This window comes from Microcaecilia unicolor, chromosome 6 (assembly GCF_901765095.1).
Source record: "Microcaecilia unicolor chromosome 6, aMicUni1.1, whole genome shotgun sequence".
Lineage (NCBI taxonomy): Eukaryota > Metazoa > Chordata > Amphibia > Gymnophiona > Siphonopidae > Microcaecilia > Microcaecilia unicolor.
This window is the reverse complement of record NC_044036.1, coordinates 205,986,678-206,014,111: the sequence shown is the minus strand read 5'-3', so window position 1 is coordinate 206,014,111 and position 27,434 is coordinate 205,986,678. Positions and strand designations below refer to the sequence as shown.

The window sequence follows — 27,434 nt, the reverse complement described above, 5'->3', positions numbered from 1 at the left end:
CTTTCTCAGACTCCTTTTCAGCTTGTGTTAAAGTTTGTACTTTATCTTCCAGTCCCTTAACTTTTGAATTTAATGTAGAAAAATCTTGATTTAACGTTTTATTTTGAGAGTACATAACTTTTCCTAGGTCAACTATTAAGTGCCACAAAGTATCCAAAGTTACTTCATTGGCTTTAGTAGAAAATAACTGTGATATTACTTCAGTTTCTTTTGTAGAGGAAATTTGTTCCAAACAGACAGGTCCTTTTTCCTGGGTCGTCATAGGTGTTATTAAAGACAACGTTTCCTCTGGGGATTCTTGTTCTCCCACTAGTCGAATTTCTTTGATTAATTGTATCTCCTCCTGTCTCGTTTCCCCTGTACTGTTCTTCGGCGGCAGGGCTGGAGACGCCATTGGTGGAGTATTAACACCGGATGGCTGCGGGGGCGGAGCTCTCATGTCGGGGGAGAGCGAAAGCTCTAACCCAGTGAGTGTTCCGGAATCTCCATTCATTCCGGGGCTCTCTAGCAGGTTCCTCTCCGACGTTGTTGGGACTGTTGCTCCCTGAAAAAATGCTCGAATGTTACCACCAGGTGGGTTTTGCCGCTGAGAAGCGGTGGAGGATGAGCGTCCTCGTCTCTTTGGCATCCCGAAATGTGGAAATCAGAGAGAGCAACTGATAGGTCATACCACAGCAGCGGCCATCTTGAATCTCCGTCATCTGCCATTTAGATGCCCAGTCTCCCAGTCTCGTAAGATCTTCTTATAATTTTTCACAATCCTCCAGCAATTCAATGACTTTGAATAACCTTGTGTCATCAGCAAATTTAATTACTTCACTAGTTACACCCATCTCTAGGTCAATTATAAATATGTTAAAGAGCAGCAGTCCCAGCACAGACCCCTGGGGAACCCCACTAACTACCCTTTTCCATTGAGAATACTGACCATTTAACCCTACTCTCTGTTTTCTATTTTTTAACCAGTTTTTAATCCACAATAGAACACTACCTCCTATCCCATGACTCTCCAATTTACTCTGGAGTCTTTCGTGAGGTACTTTGTCAAACGCCTTCTGAAAATCCAGATACACAATATCAACCGACTCACCTTTATCCACATTTGTTCACCCCTTCAAAGAAATGTAGTAGATTGGTGATGCAAGATTTCCCTTCACTAAATCCATGTTGACTTTGTCTCATTAATCCATGCTTTTGAATATGCTCTGTAATTTTGTTCTTAATAATAGTCTCTACCATTTTGCCCAACACATAATAGACATTAATCCTCAGATTCTATATAGCGTGCCTTGCTTTTTGTGCCAAAATCAAAACATATTCTCTAACAATGTACACAACTTAATTGGCTTAACGAACTAATCAGCATTGTTAACAGCACTTAGCAAGCAATAATGAGTACAAATTGTCAAAAATTGGAATTTACACACACAAGTGTGTGTAAATTCCAATTTTTGACAATTTGTACTCATTATTTGTAACGCACTGCGCCTACATTTTAACGTGCGCAGGCATAAAGGGGCATGGTTATGGGCAGGGAAATGGGTATTTTATGGGTGTTCCAAAATTTACATGCACTGTTATAGAATATGGCCTTCTGTGCCTAAATCTACGTGCTGGGCTTTTTGCCACTTTTTCTTTGGTGTAAATGAGGGCACATAGTACTAGGCGGTAGCATATTAACTAAGCATATTCTATGTGGCTAAATCTAGGCACCACTTATAGAATACACTTAAGTGGAAATGTTTTATGTGTGGATTTTTTAGGTGCCATTTATAGAATCTGGCCGTAAAGCTGGCTAAGTGCCAATATTTAGTATGTAATAGCAGGGTAGCACTAATATTTACTGGTTAACTGGCCAAGTTTAGTGGCCAGACAGACCCTTGTAAATAGTCACGTAAGTTACAGAATACTGTAAGTTATAAGTGTCCTTGCCACATATAAGTGCCTGCACTTATGCCAGCTGCATGGCTGGTGTAACTGCTGGCACCTGAATGTTAAGTGCACCGATATTAGGTTGCTTTACAATATCTAAGCGCTTAGGTGTGGTTACAGAATGGCATCCTACCAAGTAGCCTCAGGGTGCCCAAATTGAAGCATCCAGTTGTAGAATTGCCACTGTAGTTATTTTGACATTTGTACCCCACATTATCCTGAACATACTCGAGTTCAATGTAGCTACCAGTAAATAAACAACAGACACGTTTTACAAAGCCATAAAGAAAATATCAAATATAGACCATTGATGGCCAGTTGCAATCTAAGATACTCCATCAATGAATGGAAACCTCTCAAAGGGAGAGTTTTCAGTCTTTTACAAAGTAATCAGGCTGACCCTTGATTGCCATTGGCAGTGGGTTCCACCACTTAGCACCCTGGTATCTAAAGTCAGCAGAGTGAACTGACTTATAACGCACTCTCTTGCAATCTGGAAGATGAAGTCTAATGTAATCCCTAGAACCAGAGGTTATATTACTTAGGAGAATAGTTATTAAGGGTTGCATATAATCCAGTGTCATACCATATAATATTTGAAAGACAACACATCATTTAAAAATAATTCTGGCTTTAATGGGCAACCAGTGCAACTTGCATAACAATGGAGTGGCTCTATCAAAACATGATACCTCGAGGACAAGCCTAGCTGCAGTATTTTGGGCCATTTGTAGCCTTTTTAGGACACCCTCCTTACAACCAGCATAGAAGGAACTGCAGTAGTCAAACTGAGTTAAAACCAAGGATTGAACTAGCCGTCTAAAGATGTCTGGCGAGAAATATAATCAGATTCTCTTCAGCTTCCAAAGAGACCTGAAGGATTTTTTTCACTACTGAGGAAACCTGAGGCTCGAACGTGAGGTACTGTAAATTAATACACCCATTGCAGATGGTCCCCAAATAGGTAAAAAGATGCAAAATCCTGAAATGCTAGTGTTTTACAGATTCCCCTACTGTTTTGCTTGTTTTTTTTACATGAAATACCCATTTGCAAAGTATAATCATGTTAATACATTGATTTCTTGATATTGAAAGCTCAGGTACTACATTGCTGTTTGATTGTTTGGGTGTTGACCCAATAAATGGTTTTCCATCTTCCTTTGACTCAGCTGTGCTCTGTTATCAGTGTGGCTATTAGCACTCTATGCTAATGTAACAAAGAAATTAAAAAATGTTCCCTCTATAGTTATGACTCATATATAAGTTGGGGAATTGAAGGCTCAGAGGTTGTCATGCGAATTCCTTTGTTCTGTGTATATGTCAATGTTTCATGCTGCCACATTCATAAACATGATGGAAAAATATATGTCCTAAATAAACTATGAAGCTGAGCACAAACATTCCTGAATTCTAATATTGCAGTACTCTGCTTTGAGCATTAATTGGAAAAGTGGGCTAAAACCCCCAAAACGTTGTTCTTCCTGATATTGAGCCTATTGGTGGTCAGCATTTTTTTAAGTCACTACGTGCAAAATAATCCAGATATTAAATGGGCAGTGTCTGGACAATGGCTGCTGCGTAATATTTGGATAGGATGTTGAGCTGCCAGCACTATCTGGATAGTGTCAATATTCAGATAACTATTCAGATAACTTATCCAGATAGCACTTTTTTGCTCTCCTAAGTTATCCAGGGGTCTTATTACTAAGCTGCGGGAAAAAGGGCCCTGCGGTAGTGGCGGGGGCTGTTTTTCCCATGCGCAAGGGCCATTTTTACCGCAGTGGTTTAAAATCCCCTAAAGAAAAATAGCCATTCGGTAAGAATACTCTTACTGTGTGGTCATGCTGGGGGGGGGGGGGGGAGAACACTTACCGCCACCCATTGAAGTGGCAGTAAGGGCTCCTGTGGTAACCGGGCAGTGCGCAGCAATGCCTGATTACCGCCGGGCTTGCGCTGTACTATTACATTTAAAAATATTTTACAGAATGCCGGAAATGGCGCACGCTCAAGCAGGAACTACCACTGGTGGCCGTGTTGGGCCAGCGGTAGTTCTGGGATAGTGTGCTGGGCCTACTGGGCCTACCGATGCTTTGTGAAAGGGCCCCCCAGATAGCTTTTCTGCTAATGATTCAAAATAAAAATCGCTGTTATCCAGATAACTTGTTTGAGGAGTGGAGGAGTAGCCTAATGGTTCCTAATGGTTAGTGCAGTGACCTGAGATCCTGGAGAACTGGGTTCATTTTCCACTGCAGCAGCTTGTGACCCTGGGTAAGTCACTTACCCCTCCATTGCCCCATGTTAAAAAACAAACAAAAAAAAACACCTTAGATTGTAAGCCTGCTAGGGACAGAGAAAATACCTGCATATACCCCCTAATTCTGTAAAAGTTGCCAAAAATTGTGTGCACAAATTTGGGTGTGCACTCAATTTGCATGCACAATTTAATTAAATAAGCTAATTAGTGCCAATCATTAGCTTTTTAACAAACAATTATTGGCACTACTTAAATTTAATTGAATTTTACGTGCAATTTAATAAAGGAGGTGCAGAAATGGGAGGGACATGGGCGGAATGGGGGACATACCTAATATTAATACACATTGTTATAAACTAATAGGGATGCATGCCTAGTGTAGGAGCATACATTTGCACCTCATTTCAGTTGGTGCAGATGTCTGCGCCTAAAGTTAGGCATGATTCCTGGGCAAAAGCGCTCTTCTATAAACCGCTCCTAATTTTAAGCGCAGCTTATAGAATAGGACGTTTTTCAGCGCCAGTTTTTTTGGCACCATATATAGAATCTAACCCATAATGTGTACAGCGTTGTGTACATCTAATAGCGCTATAGAAATGATAAGTAGTAGAAGTAGTCCTCTCCCAGACCACCTTGGCACTATCTGAAAATTCTCAGGAGGTCTATCTAGATATTCAGTAGCACTATCCGGATATTGCCTCTAAGGGGCATAGTTATCAATGTGGGCTACCTTAAGAAATGTTATTGGTAATCCCCCCCCCCCCCCCCCCCCCGAATTCTCTGTCTTGGGTGGAGAGGGAATTTATCATTGTGGGTTACCGTTAAGACATGGTATGTTACTATTAACCCCTGTTATTAGGAACTAGGTATAATTCATAAACTGGGACCTGTGCTAAAATAGCATGAGTTATTGGTAAAATAATATGTCTTAACAGTAGCCCATATTGATAACTATGCCCCTTATTGGCATTTACTACTACTACTAGTAATCATTTCTATAGCGCTACTAGATGTATGCAGCAGTGTACACATTATATGCAGGTACTTTCTATGTCCCTAGAGGGCTAACAATCTAAGCTTTTGTACTGGGGGCAATGGAGGGTTAAGTGACTTGCCCAAGGTCACAAGGAGCTGCAGTAGGAATTGAACCCAGATTTCTAGGATCAAAGCCCACCGTTCTAACCATTAGGCTACTCATCCACCGTTTATTCAGGTATCAGGTGCTGTTACCAGATAAATGCTTTGCAGCACTATTTATATTAAATAGAAATTCAGAGGTCAACATTCAAAACCATTTATCCTGTTAACCTTGGGAGTTAAAAAGAAAAAAATCATTTACATTCAAAACTTGAACCCTCTGACTAGTTAACCTTTGGCCGGACAAATCAATTTCTGGCTAAAGTTAACTGGTTAAAAAAGGATATGTTGGGGATGTGCCAGGCTGGCTAAACCTCTAATTGTAAAGCACTAATATTCAATGCTACCCAGTTACATTTTATCACAGGTGCTACTCATAGGCATAGTTTGACTGTTTCATTTGGGGGGGCAAAGAATGGGCGGGGCATATTAGCATATCATTTGCATATATACATATGCAAATGAATATGCTAATGTGGAGGAAGGAATTGAATTTACAGGCAAAATATCACAGATCACATTTCAAAAAGCTGACACATTTCAATTAATAAATTATGAATAAAATACTTTTATCTACCTTTGTTGTCTGATCATTTAGTTTTTCTATTCGCTTTGGTCCCAGTGTCTTCTGTTTTATTCAGTGTCTTCTTTCCAGTAGGCTTCCCTCTGCTCCCCACCCCTCGCAGTCCCATCCATCTCTTGCTCCTTCCTTCTGCTCCCCACCCCTCGCAGTCCCATCCATCTCCTGCTCCTTCCCTCTGCTTCCCACCCCTCCCAGTCCCATCCATCTCTTGCTCCTTCCCTCTGCTTCCCACCCCTCCCACCCCTCCCAGTCCCATTCATCTCCTGCTCCTTCCCTCTGCTTCCCACCCCTCCCAGTCCCATTCATCTCCTGCTCCTTCCCTCTGCTTCCCACCCCTCCCAGTCCCATCCATCTGTTGCTCCTTCCCTCTGCTTCCCACCCCTCCCAGTCCCATCCATCTGTTGCTCCTTCCCTCTGCTTCCCACCCCTCCCAGTCCCATTCATCTCCTGCTCCTTCCCTCTGCTTCCCACCCCTCCCAGTCCCATCCTCCCAGTCCCATCCATCTGTTGCTCCTTCCCTCTGCTTCCCACCCCTCCCAGTCCCATTCATCTCCTGCTCCTTCCCTCTGCTTCCCACCCCTCCCAGTCCCATTCATCTCCTGCGCCTTCCCTCTGCTTCCCACCCCTCCCAGTCCCATCCATCTGTTGCTCCTTCCCTCTGCTTCCCACCCCTCCCAGTCCCATTCATCTCCTGCTCCTTCCCTCTGCTTCCCACCCCTCCCAGTCCCATTCATAGGGTTACCATATGTGGTAACCCTACCCATTCATCTCCTGCTCCTTCCCTCTGCTTCCCACCCCTCCCAGTCCCATTCATCTCCTGCTCCTTCCCTCTGCTTCCCACCCCTCCCAGTCCCATTCATCTCCTGCTCCTTCCCTCTGCTTCCCACCCCTCCCAGTCCCATCCATCTGTTGCTCCTTCCCTCCCAGTCCCATCCCTCCCAGTCCCATCCATCTGTTGCTCCTTCCCTCTGCTTCCCACCCCTCCCAGTCCCATTCATCTCCTGCTCCTTCCCTCTGCTTCCCACCCCTCCCAGTCCCATTCATCTCCTGCTCCTTCCCTCTGCTTCCCACCCCTCCCAGTCCCATCCATCTGTTGCTCCTTCCCTCTGCTCCCCACCCCTCCCAGTCCCATCCATCTTCCCCCCCCCCCCGCGAGGTCCAAGATGGTGACTCCGTTTACCCCCTCTCTTCCTCCCTCCCTCCCTCCGGTGCAGGCAACAGTCTTCAGCTTTTTCAGCGTTCCTGGCAGCGGTAGCGATGTACACGCTGCCTTCGGTCTGCCCCGGAAGTCTTCTCTTCAAGTTCATGTTCCCACCTATGCGGGAACAGGAACTTGAAGAGAAGGCTTGAGGGCAGACCGAAGGCAGCGTGTACAACGCTACCGCTGCCAGGAACGCTGGAAAAGACTGCTGCCTGCGGCGGAGGGAGGAAGGAAGAGAGAGGGGTAGACGGACACGGTCCTCTCCGTCCGCTACTCCGCTTGGCTTCCCTGCCCTCTCTGTCTGCGTCCCGCCTTCCTCTGACGTCAGAGGAAGGCGGGACGCAGACAGAGAGAGCAGGGAAGCCAAGCGGACGGAGAGGAGCGCGTGCGTGCATGTGTTTTTTTTTTTTTAAACTAATGGCGCGGCGGCGCCTCATCGTCGTTTGGGGGGGGCATTGCCCCCCCTCGCCCCCCCCCAGTCTACGCCTATGGTGCTACTACAGGACTAACTGAACCAGATAAAATATTTGTTTTGTATCTGAGATATTAAGTGATGCTGACTTAACAGATCTTTCTGAATATACAGTCAAAGATAACCAAATATCTTATCCAATTAGCTTTTACAACAGTTATGATTGCATGTATATTACTGTGTGGGCGCATACAAAATCTGGATTTGGAATGTTGTGACTTTACCTTTCTGGAGGTTTTTTTTTTTCCTATTAGATTAAATTGGCAAGTAACAGGACCTTTCTAAGAATTAGTCTGATATTGCCCAGTGTTAGGATATTGACCTCTGTACATGCTACAGGAAGTTCTCTGGGTCTTGGATCATCACTGGTTTTGGACCAATTCTTGTGGTAGCTTTCTCCCAGTGACTTCATTGCTTTCAGGGGTCCTATTACTAAGCTGCAGTAAAAAGGGCCCTGTGCTAGTGGCATGGGGGCTGTTTTGCCGCACGATGTGGCCTGTTTTACCGCAGCGGGTAAAAAGGCCTGAAAATAGCCATTGCCTTGAGGTAAGATTGCTCCTACCAAGTGGCCATGTGAGGGGGAGCACTTACCGCCTCCCACTGAGGTGGCAGTAAGGGCTCCCACTCTAACCTGGGTTGTGCATAGTGTAAACGGGACCGCTGCGCCAGTAGGGGGAGGAAGGAAGTCTCCTCCCCAGGATTAATCCGAGCCCCACAAATTTCCACCAGCAGATACCTTCAAATATTCTTTTTCTTTTTATTTTGTTTCCAAGTTACAAACAAAAGCTTCAGTCCAGCCCTGGGTTAGGGCTGCCCCAGGCAGGGTTGTGCTGCCCCTCACCCAGCAATCCAAAGTCTTTGCCCTTTCTTGAGGGCTGCAATAGTCCCCTTTGAAAATACTTCCTTTTCAAAGTACATATCACAAGCAGTGCTGGCCTTTCAGCAGGATTGTTCCCTCCTGTCCAACCAGGGTTTCCAGCTCCCACAGTTCTTACACAACAAACAGGAGCAGCTGGGGAACCAGGCTTATAACTCTTCCAGCCCTCTGCCCTTCCCCCACAGCAAACAGTTCAAATCAAAACAGGCTTCCATATCATCATGCTGATCAATCCATAGACTGGTGGGTTGTGTCCATCTACCAGCAGGTGGAGATAGAGAGCAAACTTTTGCCTCCCTATATGTGGTCATGTGCTGCCGGAAACTCCTCAGTATGTTCTCTATCTCAGCAGGTGGTGGTCACACACAGCAGCAGCTCTGGCTAGGCCTCCAAGCCTAATTTTTAGGTTTTGTTGAGTGCCTGGGGTTGAGGGCTCTTCTTGAGCAAGTGCAAACCTGGTGGTGCCAGGTCCCTCCTTTTCTCTCCCCTCCCGCTGGCTCCGTTAAAAAAAAAAAAAAATTTTTGAACGTCCTTAAAGGCGTTTATTTCGACGTTTATTTAAACGTTTATTGCAGCTACTCACTGGGACACCAGGTCATTACAGCTCGGAGCGGAAAGCAGGTAATTTTTACCTTTTTATAGCGGGCAGGGGGTTCCCCGATTGATCTCCATGTGGCATATGGCGTCGGAGGGCGAGGGCGCAAAGAGTCGCTCCCCGGATCGCTTGGGCGCTTCTAGAGGGGATGCGGGGGTCTTAAAGGCTGATTCGCCCTTGTTGGGTGACAGTTTCGTGACCGATGAGTGTCCCGGTCCTTCCTCCAGCGTGGCGGTTTTTCCCGCCATAAACGCCCATCCCCCGCTGCTCGCCTCCGCCATCTTGGCCGGCCACGCGGCTCGGACGGCTTCTTCTTGGGCCGCCCTTGAGGTAGGAGACATTAATGCCATGAACGCCCTTAATTTGGGCGACGGCACAAAAGCGGCTAAAGTTAAGCGCCGTTCTTCCCGCGCGGCTCCTTCGCGGAGTGTCGCGCCGGACGCCATCTTGGATGCGCAGCATGTCTCTCCCCCGCTCTTGCGAGCGCCGGTTGAGGGTGCGTCTAGGGCTGTAGCCCAGGCTGCGGAAGTGCACAGTCTGGGGGGTTTCTCCCCCGAGTTTGTTTTGCTGCTGCATCAGGCCTTCCTTATGCAAAACGCTGCCCCTGTTCCCTCGTCTGGTAAAGAGGTTGAGGCCCCCGGAGGTAAACGCCCTCGGGTTGATTCCCAGGCCTTGGAGGACTTTGTCTCCTCCGATGTAGATGAGGGCAGCATATCTGAGTTCTCCCAACGGTCCTTTGCGGATTCCTTGGAGGAGACGGATCCCCGCTCGGATGGAGCGGATGACCCCTCTGCAGCGCGGCTCTTTAGCTCAGAGGATTTGCCCAACCTGTTAGTGCAGGCCATGGGCATTTTGAAGATTTCCTCTCCGGAGGACGTCTCTCCCTCAGCCCCTATTGGCTCTGCCATTATGCTGGGGACGAAGCGCCCGCCTAGAACCTTCCACGTGCATGATGCCATGCACACCTTAATTTCGGCTCAATGGAATGTCCCGGAAGCGAGCCTTAAAGTGGCTAGGGCTATGTCCCGCCTCTATCCTTTGCCTGAAGGTGAACGTGAGGCCTATCTGTGGCCTACCGTGGATTCTTTAATCACTGCGGTGACTAAGAAAACGGCGTTGCCGGTGGAAGGTGGCACGGCCCTAAAGGACGCCCAAGACAGAAGATTGGAGGCGGCCTTAAGGTCGTCCTTTGAGGCGGCTGCTTTAAGTTTGCAGGCCTCAGTTTGCGGCTCCTATGTGGCCAGGGCGTGCCTGACTATGGTGCAGCGGGCTTCCCCCTCGGATCCTTCCTTGAGGGCTGATTGGCCGGCCCTGGAATCGGGCTTAGCCTATTTGGCAGACTTGCTGTATGATGTCTTGAGGGCCTCAGCTAAAGGCATGGCTCAGACAATCTCTGCGCGGCGGTGGCTTTGGCTGAAGCATTGGTCTGCTGACCACGCCTCTAAATCCCGCCTGGCTAGATTGCCTTTTAAAGGCAAGCTGCTCTTTGGGGTCGAGCTGGACAAAATCATGACCGATCTCGGCACGTCTAAGGGCAAGAAGTTACCAGAGGTCAGGGCTCGGGCTAGTACTCACCCCGGTACCTCCAGAGGACGGTTTCAGGAAGCCCGTCGGTACCGCCCGGGCAGGTCGGGCTCCTCTGCCCCCTCTTCCTTCAAGAGGAACTTCTCCCCCAAGCAGCATTCCTTTCGCAGAGACCGCCGTCCCGGAGGTGCTTCCTCCGGTCCTCCCCCAGGGTCTCGTACCCAATGACGGGGCCTTGGTCCACGCCCCAGTGCAGATTGGAGGACGGCTGTCCTCGTTTCTGGGCGAGTGGACCACAATAACTTCAGACGCTTGGGTGCTGGAAGTCATCAGAGACGGCTACAAGCTAGAGTTCTGCCGACCCTTAAGAGACGGGTTTGTACTCTCTCCCTGCAAGTCTCCGGTCAAAGCTGTGGCAGTACAGCAGACTTTGGACAATCTGATCCGCCTGGGCGCGGTCATTCCGGTGCCAGTAAATCAGCTTGGCAAGGGACGTTACTCCATTTACTTTGTGGTACCAAAGAAAGGAGGTTCTGTCCGGCCTATCCTCGACCTCAAAGGGGTCAATCGGGCCTTGAAAGTTCGGCACTTTCGCATGGAGACCCTCCGCTCTGTTATAGCGGCAGTGAAGGCAGGGGAGTTCCTGGCATCCTTGGACATCAAGGAAGCGTATTTGCATATTCCCATCTGGCCTCCTCATCAACGCTTTCTGCGTTTTGCAGTCCTGGGCCGACACTTCCAGTTCAGAGCCCTCCCGTTCGGGTTGGCTACTGCTCCGCGGACCTTCTCCAAAGTAATGGTGGTCATCGCGACCTTCCTGCGAAAGGAAGGAGTCCAAGTCCATCCTTATCTGGACGACTGGTTGATCCGAGCCCCCTCTTATGCAGAGTGCGGCAAAGCTGTGAACCGGGTGGTTGCTCTTTTGAGCTCCCTGGGGTGGATCATCAACTGGGAGAAAAGCCAACTGCGCCCAACTCAGTCCCTGGAGTATCTGGGAGTTCGATTCGACACCCAAGTGGGCAGAGTGTTCCTGCCAGACAATCGGATTGTCAAGCTTCAGGCTCAGGTGGACCAGTTCCTAGTAGCCTCTCCTCTTCGGGCTTGGGACTATGTGCAGCTGTTGGGCTCTATGACGGCCACGATGGAAGTAGTGCCCTGGGCCAGGGCTCATATGAGACCACTACAACACTCTCTGCTGCAGCGCTGGACTCCGATGTCGGAGGATTATGCTGTGCGCCTTCCCTTGGACCCAGCAGTGCGCAAGGCGCTGAGCTGGTGGACGCAGACAGACAAGTTGTCTGCAGGAATGCCTCTGGTGACCCCGGAGTGGATTGTCGTCACGACAGACGCCTCTGTCGGGCTGGGGAGCCCACTGCTTGGGAAGGACAGCGCAGGGGCTCTGGTCTCCTGCAGAGGCAAAGTGGTCTATCAACCTCCTGGAACTCAGAGCCATTCGGTTGGCGCTTTTGGAGTTCATCCCGGTACTGGCGTTGAAGCCTGTACGGGTTCTGTCGGACAATGCCACGGCTGTGGCCTATGTCAACCGCCAGGGAGGTACCAAGAGCGCCCCTCTAGCCAAGGAGGCTATGAGTCTTTGCCAGTGGGCGGAAGCGAACCTGGAACAGCTGTCAGCGGCCCACATTGCCGGAGTTATGAATGTCAAGGCGGACTTTCTCAGTCGCCATACCTTGGATCCCGGAGAGTGGCAGCTATTGGTTCAGGCGTTCTTGGACATCACGAAGCGCTGGGGCCAGCCGAGCCTAGGTCTGATGGCGTCATCGGCCAATTGCCAAGTGCCGCGCTTTTTCAGCAGAGGACGGGACCCTCGATCTCTGGGAGTAGATGCTCTCCTCCAACAGTGGCCAACACAGGAGCTTCTCTATGTGTTCCCGCCCTGGCCCATGTTGGGCAGGGTGCTAGACCGGGTGGCAAAGCATCCGGGCCGGGTAATCCTGGTGGGTCCGGACTGGCCCAGACGTCCCTGGTATGCGGACTTGATCAGGCTCTCAGTGGACGAACCTCTGCGACTGCCAGCGGAGCAGGGCCTGTTGCATCAGGGTCCCATGGTGATGGAGGATCCCTCCCCCTTTGGTCTTACGGCCTGGCTATTGAGCGGCAGCGTCTGAGGAAGAAGGGCTTCTCAGACAAGGTCATCGCCACTATGCTGAGAGCGAGGAAGCGCTCTACTTCTACTGCTTACGCCAGGGTTTGGCGTACCTTTGCAGCGTGGTGTGAAGCAGGCTCACTTTCTCCCTTCACTGCTCCAATCTCTTCAGTGTTGGCGTTCCTGCAAGAAGGTCTGGAGAAAGGCCTGTCGCTCAGTTCCCTTAAAGTCCAGGTAGCGGCTCTGGCTTGCTTCAGGGGCCGCCTGAAGGGTGCTTCCCTGGCTTCGCAGCCAGATGTGGTGCGTTTTCTCAAAGGAGTTAATCACCTGCGCCCTCCTCTGCACTCGGTGGTGCCTGCGTGGAATCTCAATCTGGTACTAAGAGCTTTGCAGAAGCCGCCTTTTGAACCCTTGTCAAGGGCATCTCTGAAAGACCTGACGTTGAAAGCAGTCTTTTTGGTGGCTATCACTTCAGCCAGAAGAGTTTCCGAGCTCCAGGCGCTCTCATGTCGAGAGCCTTTTCTACAGTTCACTGAGGCAGGAGTGACTATTCGCACAGTGCCTTCCTTCCTGCCCAAGATTGTTTCTCGCTTCCATGTGAATCAGCAGCTCTGTCTCCCTTCCTTTCGTAGGGAGGACTACCCAGAGGAGTACTCTGCTCTCAAATATCTGGATGTGAGATGAGTCATCATCAGATACTTGGAAGTGACCAATGATTTCCGGAAGTCGGATCATCTGTTTTTCCTGTTTGCAGGTCCTCGTAAGGGTCTGCAGGCTGCTAAGCCTACAGTGGCAAGATGGGTCAAGGAAGCCATTGCAGCGGCTTATGTGGCCGCGGGGAAGGTGCCGCCTATCCAGCTGAAGGCTCACTCCACTAGAGCTCAGGCGGCTTCGATGGCAGAGGCCGGGTCCGTCTCCTTGGCAGAGATATGCAAGGCGGCAACTTGGGCATCGGCCCATACATTCTCCAAGCATTACCGCTTGACTGTGGCGGCACGGGCGGAGGCCCGGTTTGGAGCTTCAGTGTTGAGGTCAGGGATTTCGATGTCCCGCCCTGGGTGAGTACTGCTTCGGTACATCCCACCAGTCTATGGATTGATCAGCATGATGATATGGAAGGTAAAATTATGTATCATACCTGATAATTTTCTTTCCATTAATCATAGCTGATCAATCCATAGCCCCTCCCAGATATCTGTACTGTTTATATTCTGGTTGAATTTTAGGTTCAAGTTTAGTCTTCAGTTACTTCAGGAGGACTTCGTGTTCAAGTTTTTTCACTTGGATTCTTCAAGAGTTGAGACGAGTTTGTGTTACAGTGAGCTGCTGCATTCCTCTCCCCTCCGTTTTACGGGGCTGGATTGAGACTTAAATTCTGCCGGCACTCCCTCCCGCTTCGTGCGGCTGTAGGGCAGCTTTGTACCCCTCCCGCTTCGGCGGTGTTAGGGTCAGTCAGCTCCTCCCGCGGTTGCGGTTGCAGGATAAGCCAGATCCCCCCGCATCGTCGGGTGTGGTGTCCCTCCCCCGCTCCGCGGGGATGAGCTGGACGGATTCCCCTCCCCCACTTGTGTGGGGATGAGCTGGGTTAATTCCCCTCCCCCGTTTCGGCGGTGGTGAGCTGGGCAGAGTGTCCCTTTGTGGGTGTAATTCTCTGAGTCCTGCGGATGGAGCTTTGATATTGACATACTGAGGAGTTTCCGGCAGCACATGACCACATATAGGGAGGCAAAAGTTTGCTCTCTATCTCCACCTGCTGGTAGATGGACACAACCCACCAGTCTATGGATTGATCAGCTATGATTAATGGAAAGAAAATTATCAGGTATGATACATAATTTTACCTTCTTCCTTACAACAGGTTTTAAATCAAAACTTTTAAACACATAGCTTTCCACCTTCAGGTGCTACCTTCCTCAGGGCTCTCCAGCTCCCATTCCATCCTGCTTTCTGCTTCTTGCTCAGCCTCCACCCAATCCATCCCCTCCTCCTCCTGCTTCTCACCCCACCAAGGTTGCCAGATGGGAAAAATTTTCCCCGCCCAAAATCAGCCTTAAACCAGCCCCAAACCCGCCCAACATCAAACCCCGCCTCCAACGTCACCGACCCCGCCCCCGACATCACATTTGACATAATTTCCCCGCCCCCAATGTCACCTCTGACGTCATAAACCCCGCCCCTGATGTCAACCCCGCCCTGGAAAAGCTTCTATTGGACCAAATTGGACCAATAGAAGCCCCAGAAAAGAGCCCACACCCTGCACAGCTGCAGTGAAAAAGAAGCCCAATTTCCCGCAGCCCGCAGCCTTCAATAATTTCCCGCATCCTGGCTTAAAAACCAGCCCAATTGGGTGGGAAACCAGCCCACCCGGCAACTTTGCACCCCACCCTTCCCTCTTACAGGTGGGAGGCATGATGTATTGATTACGGAGCCAGGGGAACTGGGCTTCTTCCTTCTCCCTCCCTCTTGTGGTCAGAGTTGGTATAGATCCATCTTGTCTATCCATGGGGCTCCCCTTGCTGGGACGGGCAATGCATTCTGGGAGACGTAGTTGAGGATTTTGTTGTTTCATTTTGTACCTCTGGGCTGTAGCCTTGTCAAAGTAGCGCTGCCCGATTACTGCCGGGTTAACACCACGCTGGAAAAATAACTATTTTCCCTAGCACAGCAAATGGCATGTGATGGGGCTGAAACTACCACAGGCACCCATGTTGGATTGGCTGTAGTTCCAGATTAGCGTGTGGTAAACCGCCTTTGGACTTACTTCAGCTTTGTAAAAGGGTCCCTCAGTGTTCTACTATCTGTAAAGTACAATCAACCCTTGTTCAGAGTGATTGTACTCCATAAAGGTCCACTTCTCCCAGGTTATGACATTTGACTGCAGCTGAATCACAAACTTTTAGTTTCTGGCATTTCAAGACTGCAGTAAAATCACAAACATTTCTGCACAGTTTATAGCATAGAATTTTCTTTTCTCCCAGAAGCAACACACTGGGATCCTTTAATATAGGTGTGGCAACAACAGTCCTCCGGTGCCACAACCCAGTCAAGTTTTCAAGAATTCCACAATGAATATGCATATGATTGATTTGCATGCGCTGCTTTCATTGTATGCAAATAGATCTCAGGCATATTCATTGCGGAAATCTTGAAAACCTAGATGGGTTGTGGCCCTCAGGGAGCATGGGTGCCCACCCCTCTTTTAATATATTGGGATTCTCTCCCCATCCTTTGAAACTCCTTTATGGGCCCTTTTACTAAGCTGTGGTTAAACAGGCCCTGTACTAGTAATGGTGTCCATTTTTGATGTGTGCCAGGTCCCTTTTACTGCAGCAGGTAAAAAGGCCAAAAAAAGAAATGATCGTGCAGTAAGTCTGCACTTGCCGCACAGCCATTTTTGGGGGGGGGAGCACTTACCGCCACCCATTGCGGTGGCGGTAAGGGCCCTCATGCTAACCTGACAGTAACTACCATGGGGTAACCCCCTGGAAATGGTGCATTCTGGGGGTGGAACTACTGCTGGCACCCGCGTTGGGTTGGCAGTAGTTCCAGGTTGCCACGCAGCAACCCTTTAGTGAAAGGTCCCTTTGCTTAGCAGAAATCTTGGCAGAGAATACTGCTGAACTGAGGTAGTTCACTAATTCACATTTTCTACTCCGAGGAACATTTTTTAAAATTATCTTACTCAGTTGACCTGTTATAGTGATGAATCTCCACAGAGTGTGAGAGCTTCATATGTATTCTTCCTGAATTTAAAACAAATCATTTTCAAAAGGAGCTGCATTCATGATGCAGACACAAATGACAATCCAGCTTATTTTCAAAAGAGAAAGACGCCCATATTTCGACCCAAATCGGGAGATGGGCGTCCGTTTCCCGTGGGCGCCCAAATCGGTATAATCGAAACCCGATTTTTGGCGTCCTCAACTGCAGTCAGTCACGGAGACGAACAAAGATCACTGGGGCATGTCGGAGACGTGGCGTCGGCGGGACTGGGGCGTGGTTATCGGCCGAGGAGAGATGGGCGTCTTTAGCTGATAATCGAAACAAGAAGGGCGTTTTTGATGAGAATTTGGTCCGCTTTATTTGGACCCTTTTTTTTCAGGTCCAAGTCCCAAAAAAGTGCCCCAACTGACCAGATGACCACCGGAGGGAATCGGAGATGACCTCCCCTGACTCCCCCAGTGGTCACTAACCCCCTCCCACCAAAAAAAACCCACTTTACAAACTTTTTTTCCCAGCCTGTATGCCAGCCTCAAATGCCATACCCACCTCCATGATAGCAGAATGTGTTCTATCCTCTGACAGCCTTTCCCTGGTTATGATGTGGGTCTCGGGTGAGTGTGACACCTTTTCTGTTAAGGGCACTGCAGAGTCACATCAGCAATGCATTGTGGTGGGTGTAGGGTATTGGGCTCCGTGATTCCACTAGCTTGTGTTAAATGCTCACGATGTTGGTAGTTGGTAGGCTGTACTTCCATGGTGCTTTTCCCTCTGCTTACTGGGTCAGAGTGTGCCCTGTTTTGTTTCTGGTAGTCCATGGGGTAGCGGCCATTTGTGTAAGACACTTTTAGATCCCTTTCATGTGTTAGCCACGTTACAGCACTTAGTTCTTAGCTTGAATGTTGCTGAAAGAGGGCATTGTACACCATTCTGCTAGCTCTGACCTACTGCTCATCTTAGTACCAGTGAGACTCATTGCCAGTGGGGCACAACCTCTGATCTGCAGTTAACTGTGAGTAAACGTGCTTATTCAAATAAAGGACGTTTTCAGCGAGATTAGTCTTCAGGTGTCAACATTGTGCCAAGGTTATACAGCAGCAACAAGTCCTGTTCCTGGAGCACTTTTAGTGGGTACTGCAGTGCACTTCAGGCAGGCAGACCCAGCCCCCCCCCCCCCCCCCCCACACACACCCGTAACACTTGTGGTGGTAAATGGGAGGCCTCTAAAACCCACTGTACCCACATGTAGTTGCCCCCTTTACCCCTAAGAGCTATGGTAGTGTTGTACATTTGTCCCTCCCATGACCAAATGGCTTGGATTGGGACGTTTCTGAGCTGGGCGTTTTTAGTTTCCATTACCGCAAAAAAAAAAATACGCCCATCTCAGAAGGGACCAAATCCATGGCATTTGGTCCGTCCAAACCGTATTTTCGAAACGAAAGATGGACGCCCATCTTTTTCGATAATACGGTCTGTCCCACCTCTTCACATACCCGTTTTCGGACATAGACGCTCATGGAGATGGGCATTCGCATTAGATTATGCCCCTCAATATAAACCTATTCCTTCTGCTTTTGGTTGCTGCATATGTATGATTGTTTATAGTGTGCCCAAATAGTAATTGGAAAACTAAGATAAAATTGTATTACACACAATGCACTGACACTAACAAATGGGAGGGAAACTTACGAGTTTTTGGTAGATATTTGCCTTATCAGAATGTATTTACACAATGTACTTGAACACGGTGATTTCAATTTCCAATACAAAATTATTGAGGCAGCAGAAACTCAACAAGCATGTCAAATGCCAAATAACCAATCTTTCTATGATTCACTTAATGTTGCATGAAATCTTATAAATTCAAAAGTTTTTATAATGGAGCAGATCCAAGATGGCTGCCACTACCTAGAAACGCAGAGGACCTTATTTCCTAATAAGCAAAATATGGATCGATTTGTAAGGTCCTCGGGACAGAATGCAGTGACCGGGAGCAGACCCATGACGGACGCCGGTTTGTTAGAGGATCTATCGGTGTCTTCTGGGCAGAGTGTTTTGCTGAGCCCCGATCAGAGGACTCCACCCCCGCAGCCACGGTTCACCAGCTCTCCCTCTGGAGGATCAACGGGGCCCCCGCCACAGAGCAGAGGGCTAAGCCTCGCAAAGGAAGCTCCGATTCAACTCAAGGGAGAGATAGAGGGGAAGTCAGAGACCCCTGAGATGGTCAGTGCTGGGACTATGCCTGCGGAGTCTTCTGAAACAGAACAAGCTAAACCAGCGACTTTGATAGCTACTTTAGTACTAACACCAGATAAAGCATGGCTATTTTGATAAATTATTTCTTGGACTAAAAGTAAATTTGTTCCCAGATGTTTCGAAAGAGACTCAAAAGAGAAGAAAACAATTTCTTTTGTTAAAATTGACTGTTCTCCAATTAGGAGCAGTATTTTATTTAAGATTTTCCTGTAAATGTGTTATTCGACTTAATTTGGTAAAATATGTTTTTTCAGATCCCTCACAATTAACATGTTTTGTAGCCTCTAAAAGTACAACAGGAGTAAAATAAGATGACTTTCTGTTTTTTTCTAGGTATTAATTGTATCGTTTAATTAATAGTTTCCTCTGTAAACCTCTTGAGATTTGTTTCTTGGATCTTTTCTCTTGTGGACTTGAGTATTATATTTCACATTATTATTCTTCAATTTCTCAATTATTTTTATAACGTTTTGGAAATATTTAATACTTTTCTTATTCAAGTGTATAATCTTGAAATATGTTATAAAATGAATTATTAAAAAAAAGTTTCTATAATTTAGAACAGAATTGGACCTTAGTGCTAAACACCTTTTACAGGACTAAGATTCCAACCCGAGGCTATAGCAATTTAATAATAGGTTCCAACGTTCCATTAATATATAAGGCCCAGATGCACTAAACGTTTTTCATCGTTAAATGAGCCCTTAAGGAAGAATTTCCTATCCTTTCCATGCACTAAAGCCTATTTTTCGACGGCAGTAGCAGCTAACGAAACTGGAATGCAAATGAGAAACTACCATTGAAATGTAGACAATTCGGAATGCACTAACCATACCGACGATAGCAACGATTCACTTACCGCCAGAAATTTAACGTCAGCTCAGACCTGTCGTTAAAGCCTGAGCTGTCATCTCCCCACTGCCCCCTGCACGATGAAAAACCAAATTGCTGGCATGTTTTAAAAGAAAAGTGGCTCCCTGCTTCCCTGTGCCTAAAATAAAAAAGGAAACTAAATTAAAAAAGGATCGGGAGGGGGCAAAGGCGCTCATCAGCAGCGTCCTGTATGGACGGCCTTGCCTTGCCTTGCCCCCCCCCCCCCCCCCCCGAAGTCCCCGCTGCTCCCCGCTGCTCCGTTTGTGAAATAAAATCTTTTAAAAATGAAACCTTTGCAGTTGCTGGGCTCCCCCTCCCTTCCTGTCTCTCTCTTCTTTAGTCGGCAATGCTCCGCCTCGTGCCCTCCTCCACCTCCGTGCCCCGCCCCCCCGATTTCGTCCCCGCCGCTCCCCCCCACCACCGGACCCCCCCTCCACCATAATGGCCGGTGCAGCGCCTCTCACCTATGTTTGAAGGCGCTGCACAGGATGGATCAGCTATTCTTGAGCTCTTCTGTCTCCTCCGATGTCTCCTTTTTTTTCCTGTGTCCGCCGTCCTCTGACGTCAGCTATCTACGTAGATAAAAATACTAGGACTAGGGGGCATGCGATGAAGCTACAATGTAGTAAATTTAAAACGAATCTGAGAACATTTTTCTTCACTCAACTTGTAATTAAACTCTGGAATTCGTTGCCAGAGAATGTGGTAAAGGCGGTTAGCTTAGCGTAGTTTAAAAAAAGTTTTGGATGGCTTTTTTAAGGAAAAGTCCATAGACCATTATTAAATGAACTTGGGGAAAATCCACTATTTCTGGGATAAGCAATATAAAATGTTTTGTACATATTTGGGATCTTGTCGGGTATTTGTGACCTGAATTGGCCACTGTTGGAAACAGGATGCTGGGCTCAATGGACCTTTGGTCTTTCCCAGTATGGCAATACTTACGTACTTATGTACTTAACAAGGACACAGGGACTCCGCTCCATTTATCTTCAGAATGCCTAAGAAACATCATGGGCAAGTGGGAGACCTGGCTGCTTCTGGGCTTTCTTCCTCTACAATGAAGCTGCTTCAGACTAAGATGAAGACATATGTGGTCCAACCAACTACCGGGAGACTGCTGAGAACCTGTGAAGGTGGCACCTTCCTGCTTCTGGACAGCAGCATTTTGCTGTCCCCCCAAAATGGAAGCCAACGGGGAACTCAGCCAGCCAGCGGAAGAGAGACGTCAGTTGCACTGAAGTGCAGGACGTGGTTGGGACCAAGTAGATTTAAATTAGTAACACAGGAGATGACATGAGCCTATCTAGCCTATTATGTGGGCTGAAGCCTGTCACCATATTGAGTGACCCAAAACATGAGTAGATTGTAGACACTATTGAAAAACAATAGCAAACTTATGAGCTTTATATTGTTTTATTAAATCTCCTTGGTTTTGCATTCTTTCTGTTAGTAGGGGAGTGGGGGGGGGGGGGGATTGGAGAGTTTTCAAAGTGTTTGTTTTGGCTGCTGGGGGAAATAGCTTCAGCTTTTGACATCATGCTGTTTCCTGTCTTATTAAATCTCCTAGGTTGGAACAGTTGCAGAAGCTGTGGCTGGCAATGAAGTTTACCATTTTGGTCATTGAGACTCTTAGTTTAACATCAGATGTGGGTGAAGCTCAGTCAATGCCTCCAGCTATTTTCTCCCTGGTATGGCCAGCTACTTTTTTCTCTAGAAGAGATCTGGAAGATGATAGTTGCCCTGGGACAATCAATAACTACTTAGATGGCTAAGGACAGTGTTAGGATTAATAAAAATGAGCAGTGTTTGGATCTGCAGGAGTCCCAACTGATGGCGGTACAGAATTCAAGTCAAACTTTAGCAACTGAATATAAATTTGTGTAATCTTTTTTTTTTTTACTTATTCAATTTTTTATTGAAAACTTCTGAAGGAATAACAATACAAAAATAGTATCCAGATGGGTATTCTATACACATATATTTTGTGCTTCATTCTAATAAAATCTCTGGATTTTTGAAGGTATCTTTCCTGAAGGTTTTCTTCATTGTTTAACTTTGTCTTAGTTATGGAATCTTTATCTGCTTCACTTGTAAAATGGAATAACAATTTGGAGGCTAATATGTGAGAATCTGAAGAATATCATTCAGAGAAGGTATCTCAGATTGATTAACTTTCATTGAATACCTGGTGTTTCAGATCAAAATGATATATGCTAGAGATTTTGAAAATTCCACTTCAAATGAGTTTAAGTTGGAAAATTCATCTTAAAATGCAAAATTATTATGTTCTGCCTAACTTTTGTATTTTGTTGTACAGATCATGTCGTATGCGAGGAAGAGTTCAAGTATGCTATGCTAGCTTTAAACTGCATATGCCCAGCAACATCAACACTTATTACTCTTCTGGTCCATACTTCTAGAGGACTGTAAGTTGCATTTAAAAAAAAATCTCTTTTTATCATCAAAATATTATATCTAATATGCTTTAAATAGCTTTAGAATGATCAAATCTTTCATCAAGAAAACGTATATAATATTTATCTAGTAATTAGTGAACTGTTCATTCTCCAAACGCAAGCAGGATGTCAAGTACTCACAACATCCTGGCAAGGGAAAAATCAACAACTTAATGACAACTTCTGAAATCTTTTGCAAATCTCTTTCATGTCTGCAGCGCTGCCATTGTTGGGTTGTTGTACTGAAACTCGTCAAACTTCATTTTCTGTGGAGCTCAGCTGATTCTGTTTCCCATTGCGGTCTTTATAATTGAATTAATCTATACTTATTTTTGTTGCATGTGAGGGCCTCCATGTGTTTTGGAATTTGTAGTTAGGGTGTTTGACTGCCTTCAGGTTTTCTTTATTCATGTTTTCCTCATGTCTTCCCATTTTTTACGCTTGGCATTCAAGCTGATTCTTTTTGCAATTTAATCATTTTATGTAGCTGCAGATATTTTTTTTTTAGCAACATGTCTCAGAGCCCCCTCCCCCAGAATTTTTTAGAAAAGTGGGTGCTGTGGCAAGATCATATTTGGTGTACATAGTAACAGTTGCTACTTACAGGTTTGAATCACAAGTCTTTATAAAATAACTGTAACATGGAAGGGCATTTTTGAAAGAATGTCCAAATCAGAATAACTTAAAAAAAAAGTCCATCTCGCAACCATTTTCGAACAGAATAAACATTAGGATTTCCTGTTCGAAAATATGTGAGAACATCCAAAATGAACAACCATTTTCCAAAATAAAACATCCAAATTATGAAAGCCAAAAAAACAGGGACAAGGACAAAAGCAGAGCAGCAGCATAGTGGTCAGTACAGTGGACTTTAATCCAAGGTACCTAGGTTTATATTCCACTGCATCTCTATTATTTTAAATGGTGAATCCTCCAGAAACAGGGAAATACCTACTTTACCTGAATTTGCACCACCTCAATAGCCCTAAGGCTTGCAGGTGTCTTTAATATTTAGGTACAGTAGGAATATTTCTGTTTCTAGAGGGTTCACAATTCAAAGGTTAAAAATAAAAAGAGTTGAAGTAGAGATTTGAACATGGGTCCCCTGGTTTACAGTCCATTGCACTGACCACTAGGCTGCCCTTCAGACCTGCTTGCTGCTGGTTCACGATGCCCATAATACTTGATCTTCTTGGGAAGTCTACTTTCTGATGTCACATTCAGGGGTGAGGGAGGGGGACAGTACTATTGGGGGATTTGTGAGTGGTTGTTCCTTAATAAGCTGAGTAGCCTAGTGGTTAGTGCAGTGGACTTTGAGCCTGGGGAGCTGAGTTCGATTCCCACTGCAGCTCTTTGTGACTCTGGGCAAGTCACTTAACTCTCCATTGCCCTTGGTACAAATAAGTACCTGAATATACTATGTAAACTGCTTTGAATGTAGTTGCAAAAAACACAGACAGGCAGTATATCAAGTCCCCTTTCCCTTAATCTCTCCAGGAATCAGCTACTCAATGAGAGTACCTTTTTGTACCCTGAACACAGGGGTGTGCTGGTAAATTTTTAACAACAGGCTCTTTCTCCGGATGTAGCCAGCTCTGCAGTTGGAAGGGCCAGGGGTGGCCGGGGGAGGGGGGGAGAGCAACACTTGCCTCTCTCTCCTCCCTCCCTTCGTGCGGGCACGCTAGGCATACCTTTGCTGGCAGCCACCACTCCCAACGTCTTGCTCTGAGCAGCATGCTGGAACTTCTCTCACATGCTCGAGAAGTCTCAGCCTGCTGCCCAGAGCTGGAAACAAGGAGCGGGGAGCAGCAGTAGTCTATTTACTTGGCTGGCAGGGCTCAGCATCCCCACCAGCAAAGTAAAAGAGAATTCAGCAGGGGGCCCATGCCCACATTTTGGGAGCCAGTTGTTAAAGTAGCCATGGAGGGCCTTACTTTAACAACCGGCTCCCAAAATTCTTAAAAACTTAACAACCGGCTCTTGGGAGCCTGTGAGAGTCAGCTCCAGCACACCACTGCCTGAACATGATTGAAACTGATCTCAATAAAAACATCCTTCTTTTTAGATTGGATGGTTCTTCCCATTCAGTTATCACTGTTAGAGATCCTAATTTTGGGCCTTCCCTAGTCTTGCCCAAAACACACTTACAACGCACCCCCTTCCTATTTGGATGTAACGCAGTATAGGATGTCTAAATTCCACCATTCCAAAATCGCAATTTGGATTTTTGGGGGCAGTTTGAGACATTCATCTGCTTTGAAAATGAGTGCCATAATATCTTTAAAAATTGTTTTAAAGATGTGTGGGGCATCTCCTTATAAAATTACCTCCTTGGTGTCCATTTTTTTTTAGCAAACTACATCTCCAGTGCTTATGACCAAGCAGGCCTGAGCTTAGGTTATGTCAAGGCTCACAATGTCAGAGTCAAGACTGCATTGGTAGCCCACTTGAGAATACCCACTCTGGGGGAGATTTGCAGAGCAGTGCTATGGACATTGGTTCACATATTCACATCCCATTATTGCTTGGAAATGGATTCCTGAGGCAAGAGTAGTTTTTGTCAATCTGTCCTATGGAATTAGGTTTAGAATCCAACTCCATCCCCTCTAGGGCCCATTTTCTTTAACTTCCTTGTTGCCTTTTAACAAAAGAAATGATAATACTGAAAAAGGCAGGTTTCCATTCAGAACAGTTTTTCTGCTTGCGTGTTGGCAGTACATCTATTTTTCTCCCTTTTAGTTGACGCCATTCTGTAGCTAGAGAGTCATGCTTGTGAAGACTTGACATTCTGCTTCTCCTTGGAAAAACTTCAACTTACTTTCCTGTAGCAGGTGTTCTTTGAGGACAGTAGGATTCACGTTTCCTAGTAAGCTGTGTAGGAACTGAGGAGGCCATGTGTGATTACTTAAAAGCTTCAAAAAGTTTCCTTAAGTAATTGAAGCTTTTTCCTATGTTGAACTCTGTCAGATGACATTGCCCTCTTATGAAGATTTATTTTATTTTATTTTTATTTATTGCATTTGTATCCCACATTTTCCCACCTATTTGCGGGCTCAGTGTGGATCCTGCTGTCCACAAAGAACACTTGCTACAGGTAAGTAACTTCTTTTCTCTTTCTGAGCTCTTTTCCCCTGCAAACCAAATAGTTAGGCATGCTAAAAAAGATTCAAAATAATTTTTGGCGCCGGGAATGCCACATGGTGGAAGTCGACACTACTGTTGGGCTCCCGCTATAGCTCGGACAGTAGGGCCAAATTGCCATGCGCCAAGTCCATGGTAGCCCTACTGCAGATTGGTAAAAAGGCCCCCTAGAGTTTTTACACATGATGGTTCCTTGAAATAATTACCTGTTCTTCCCATACTGTGCTGTATCCTGATCCCTAGATCATTAGAGCTCTCTGAGTAGGATTTAAAAAAAGTTAAACTAGATTAAATGTGGACTATGCTCTAGCATACAATCAGACTGTGAGAAGATTGGCAAGAGATATTACAGAGGAGAACAAAAGTTGAAGGACAGAGAATGCACAACAGAAAACATATAATTTTATGATAACTAGTTCTCATTCTGAGAATAAAACTTTACTCAGGCCTGATACTAATTTTAGACTCACCAAATTATTTCAAAGTTTTAAAAAGTCTGCATTATATCTGCATGTACTGAAAACATATTTTAATGGAAATATAATGAAAACTGGTCAGTGTTTGGACTTGGAATTATTGACATTCTAAGTATTTTTGCACAACTGGATTATGAGGCTTCTTCCATGAAGGAAAGCAGATTAAAATACAGCATGAGAAGCAGATGAAATAAAAATAATAATTTGCTATTTACTGCCTAAGGTCCAGGGAGTGTTTGTCTTGTTAGAATAACTGTACTGGCTGATTTTATATACAACTTCTCATTGTCATGTGGAGTATGCAAGAGACAAAAGTTCTGTACATAACAATGCATCTCACCCTAGAGAGTTTCTTCCAGTATTACCACACAAAACAGATTTGTTATTACATTTCTGAGTCTTTAAAGTATTAATGCACTGTATATAATGAAAAAATGAATCAGCTGAAAACATTTTCTAGGAAACTGGATTTATTGCATAGGTTTTCCCCTAGATTTTACATCAAGCACTGCATTGTCTGTGGACATCAACACATGTATATTGTCTGTTTCTTAACCTTACTGTTTCCTTAATTGGTGGGTTTTTTTAAATTAGGTTTGAATTCTTTTTCCTTATAAGGATAGATATTCAAAGCAGAGACTCCTGGCCATTTAAATCGCTTGTATGGGGATTATCTACGGATATTCAGTGGCACTTAACCGGATAGTTCCGTTGAATATCCCTCTATGCTAAAACTGCACTAACTCTGCCCCCTTTATGCTATTTTGTGGGCAGTTCAGGGCCAGAGCAGAGCAGAAACTTAGGGATCATTTTAGATAGCTGAGGTACTGATTCTCATGCGGCAATTATGACAAAACCCATAGGAATTGAAGGGACCTCGCCACATGTGCCGCACCGGGAATCAGTACAGCAGCTTTGTAAAAGGAGCCTTTAGCTGATTAGTATCGATTTTCAGTCTGCTAAGGTTACGGCAGCAAAACAGTAGTCATAACTTTGGGACCCTTTACAGAGCGGCAGTAAGCCCAATAAGGGCTTACCGCTCACTCTTTCGGGACTACAGCCGGCCCAGTGTGACCGCTAGTGGTAGTCTTGCCCCGAGTGCATGCCATTTCTGGGGGGAAAAGAAAACTCACGGAAATGGGTTGCACAGCTGTAACCCGGCGGTAATTGAGTTAGCGCGGAAGCCCATATAAGAGTTCCCCGTCACATAGCCATGTGGTAAGATTCTCTTACCGTATAGTCATATGTGTCTGGGGTCTTTTTTCCTGCTGTGGTAAAAAGGGCCCTGGCATATGGGAAAAAACGGACCCCGCTGCCAGTGCAGGACCCTTTTTCCCACAGCTTGGTAAAAGGGCCCCTTTATGTGGTATGTTAACTGGGCACTGGTCTGAATATCGACCATTGCCCTGTTAACTTCCAGACAATGCTGCCATACCCGTATATTCGGTGCTGTGAATTGTGCATGCTCCGCCATTGTGTATCAGCCTGCAGCTGTCTCTTTCCAATATAATAGAGAATGAGGATATTAAAATGGATTTAGATTTAAATTGTCATCTCTTTGTGTGCCATTTTACTGCGCAATAATGGTAATAGGCATGGGGATAAGATGTGTTATATGTGTGTAACCAGATTGCATCAGGTCTTTGGTTACAAAAATATTTGTTTCTGGAAACGCACAGGTGTTATGTCTGTGCTCTCTTTCGCTATGTCTCATTGTGTGTGTTATGACTCAATAAAGATATCATGCTCTGAAATAGTCTGAACTACTGTTGGCAACCTATTGACCGATATTCAAGCAATTTAGCCAATCACTGAATGGTTAAATCACTT

At 46.2% G+C, this 27,434-nt stretch overlaps 1 protein-coding gene across 3 annotated transcripts in view; it reads left to right on the top strand.

The window, feature by feature from the left end:
* KCNT2 (potassium sodium-activated channel subfamily T member 2) overlaps positions 1-27,434 on the top strand; it is a 1,050,204-nt gene that overhangs the window by 766,292 nt on the left and 256,478 nt on the right. For all 3 annotated transcript variants that reach the window (XM_030206382.1, XM_030206381.1, XM_030206379.1), the window contains exon 14: positions 21,849-21,957. In XM_030206382.1, the coding sequence (XP_030062242.1) occupies positions 21,849-21,957 (109 nt within the window). The remainder of the gene's footprint in view (positions 1-21,848; positions 21,958-27,434) is intronic.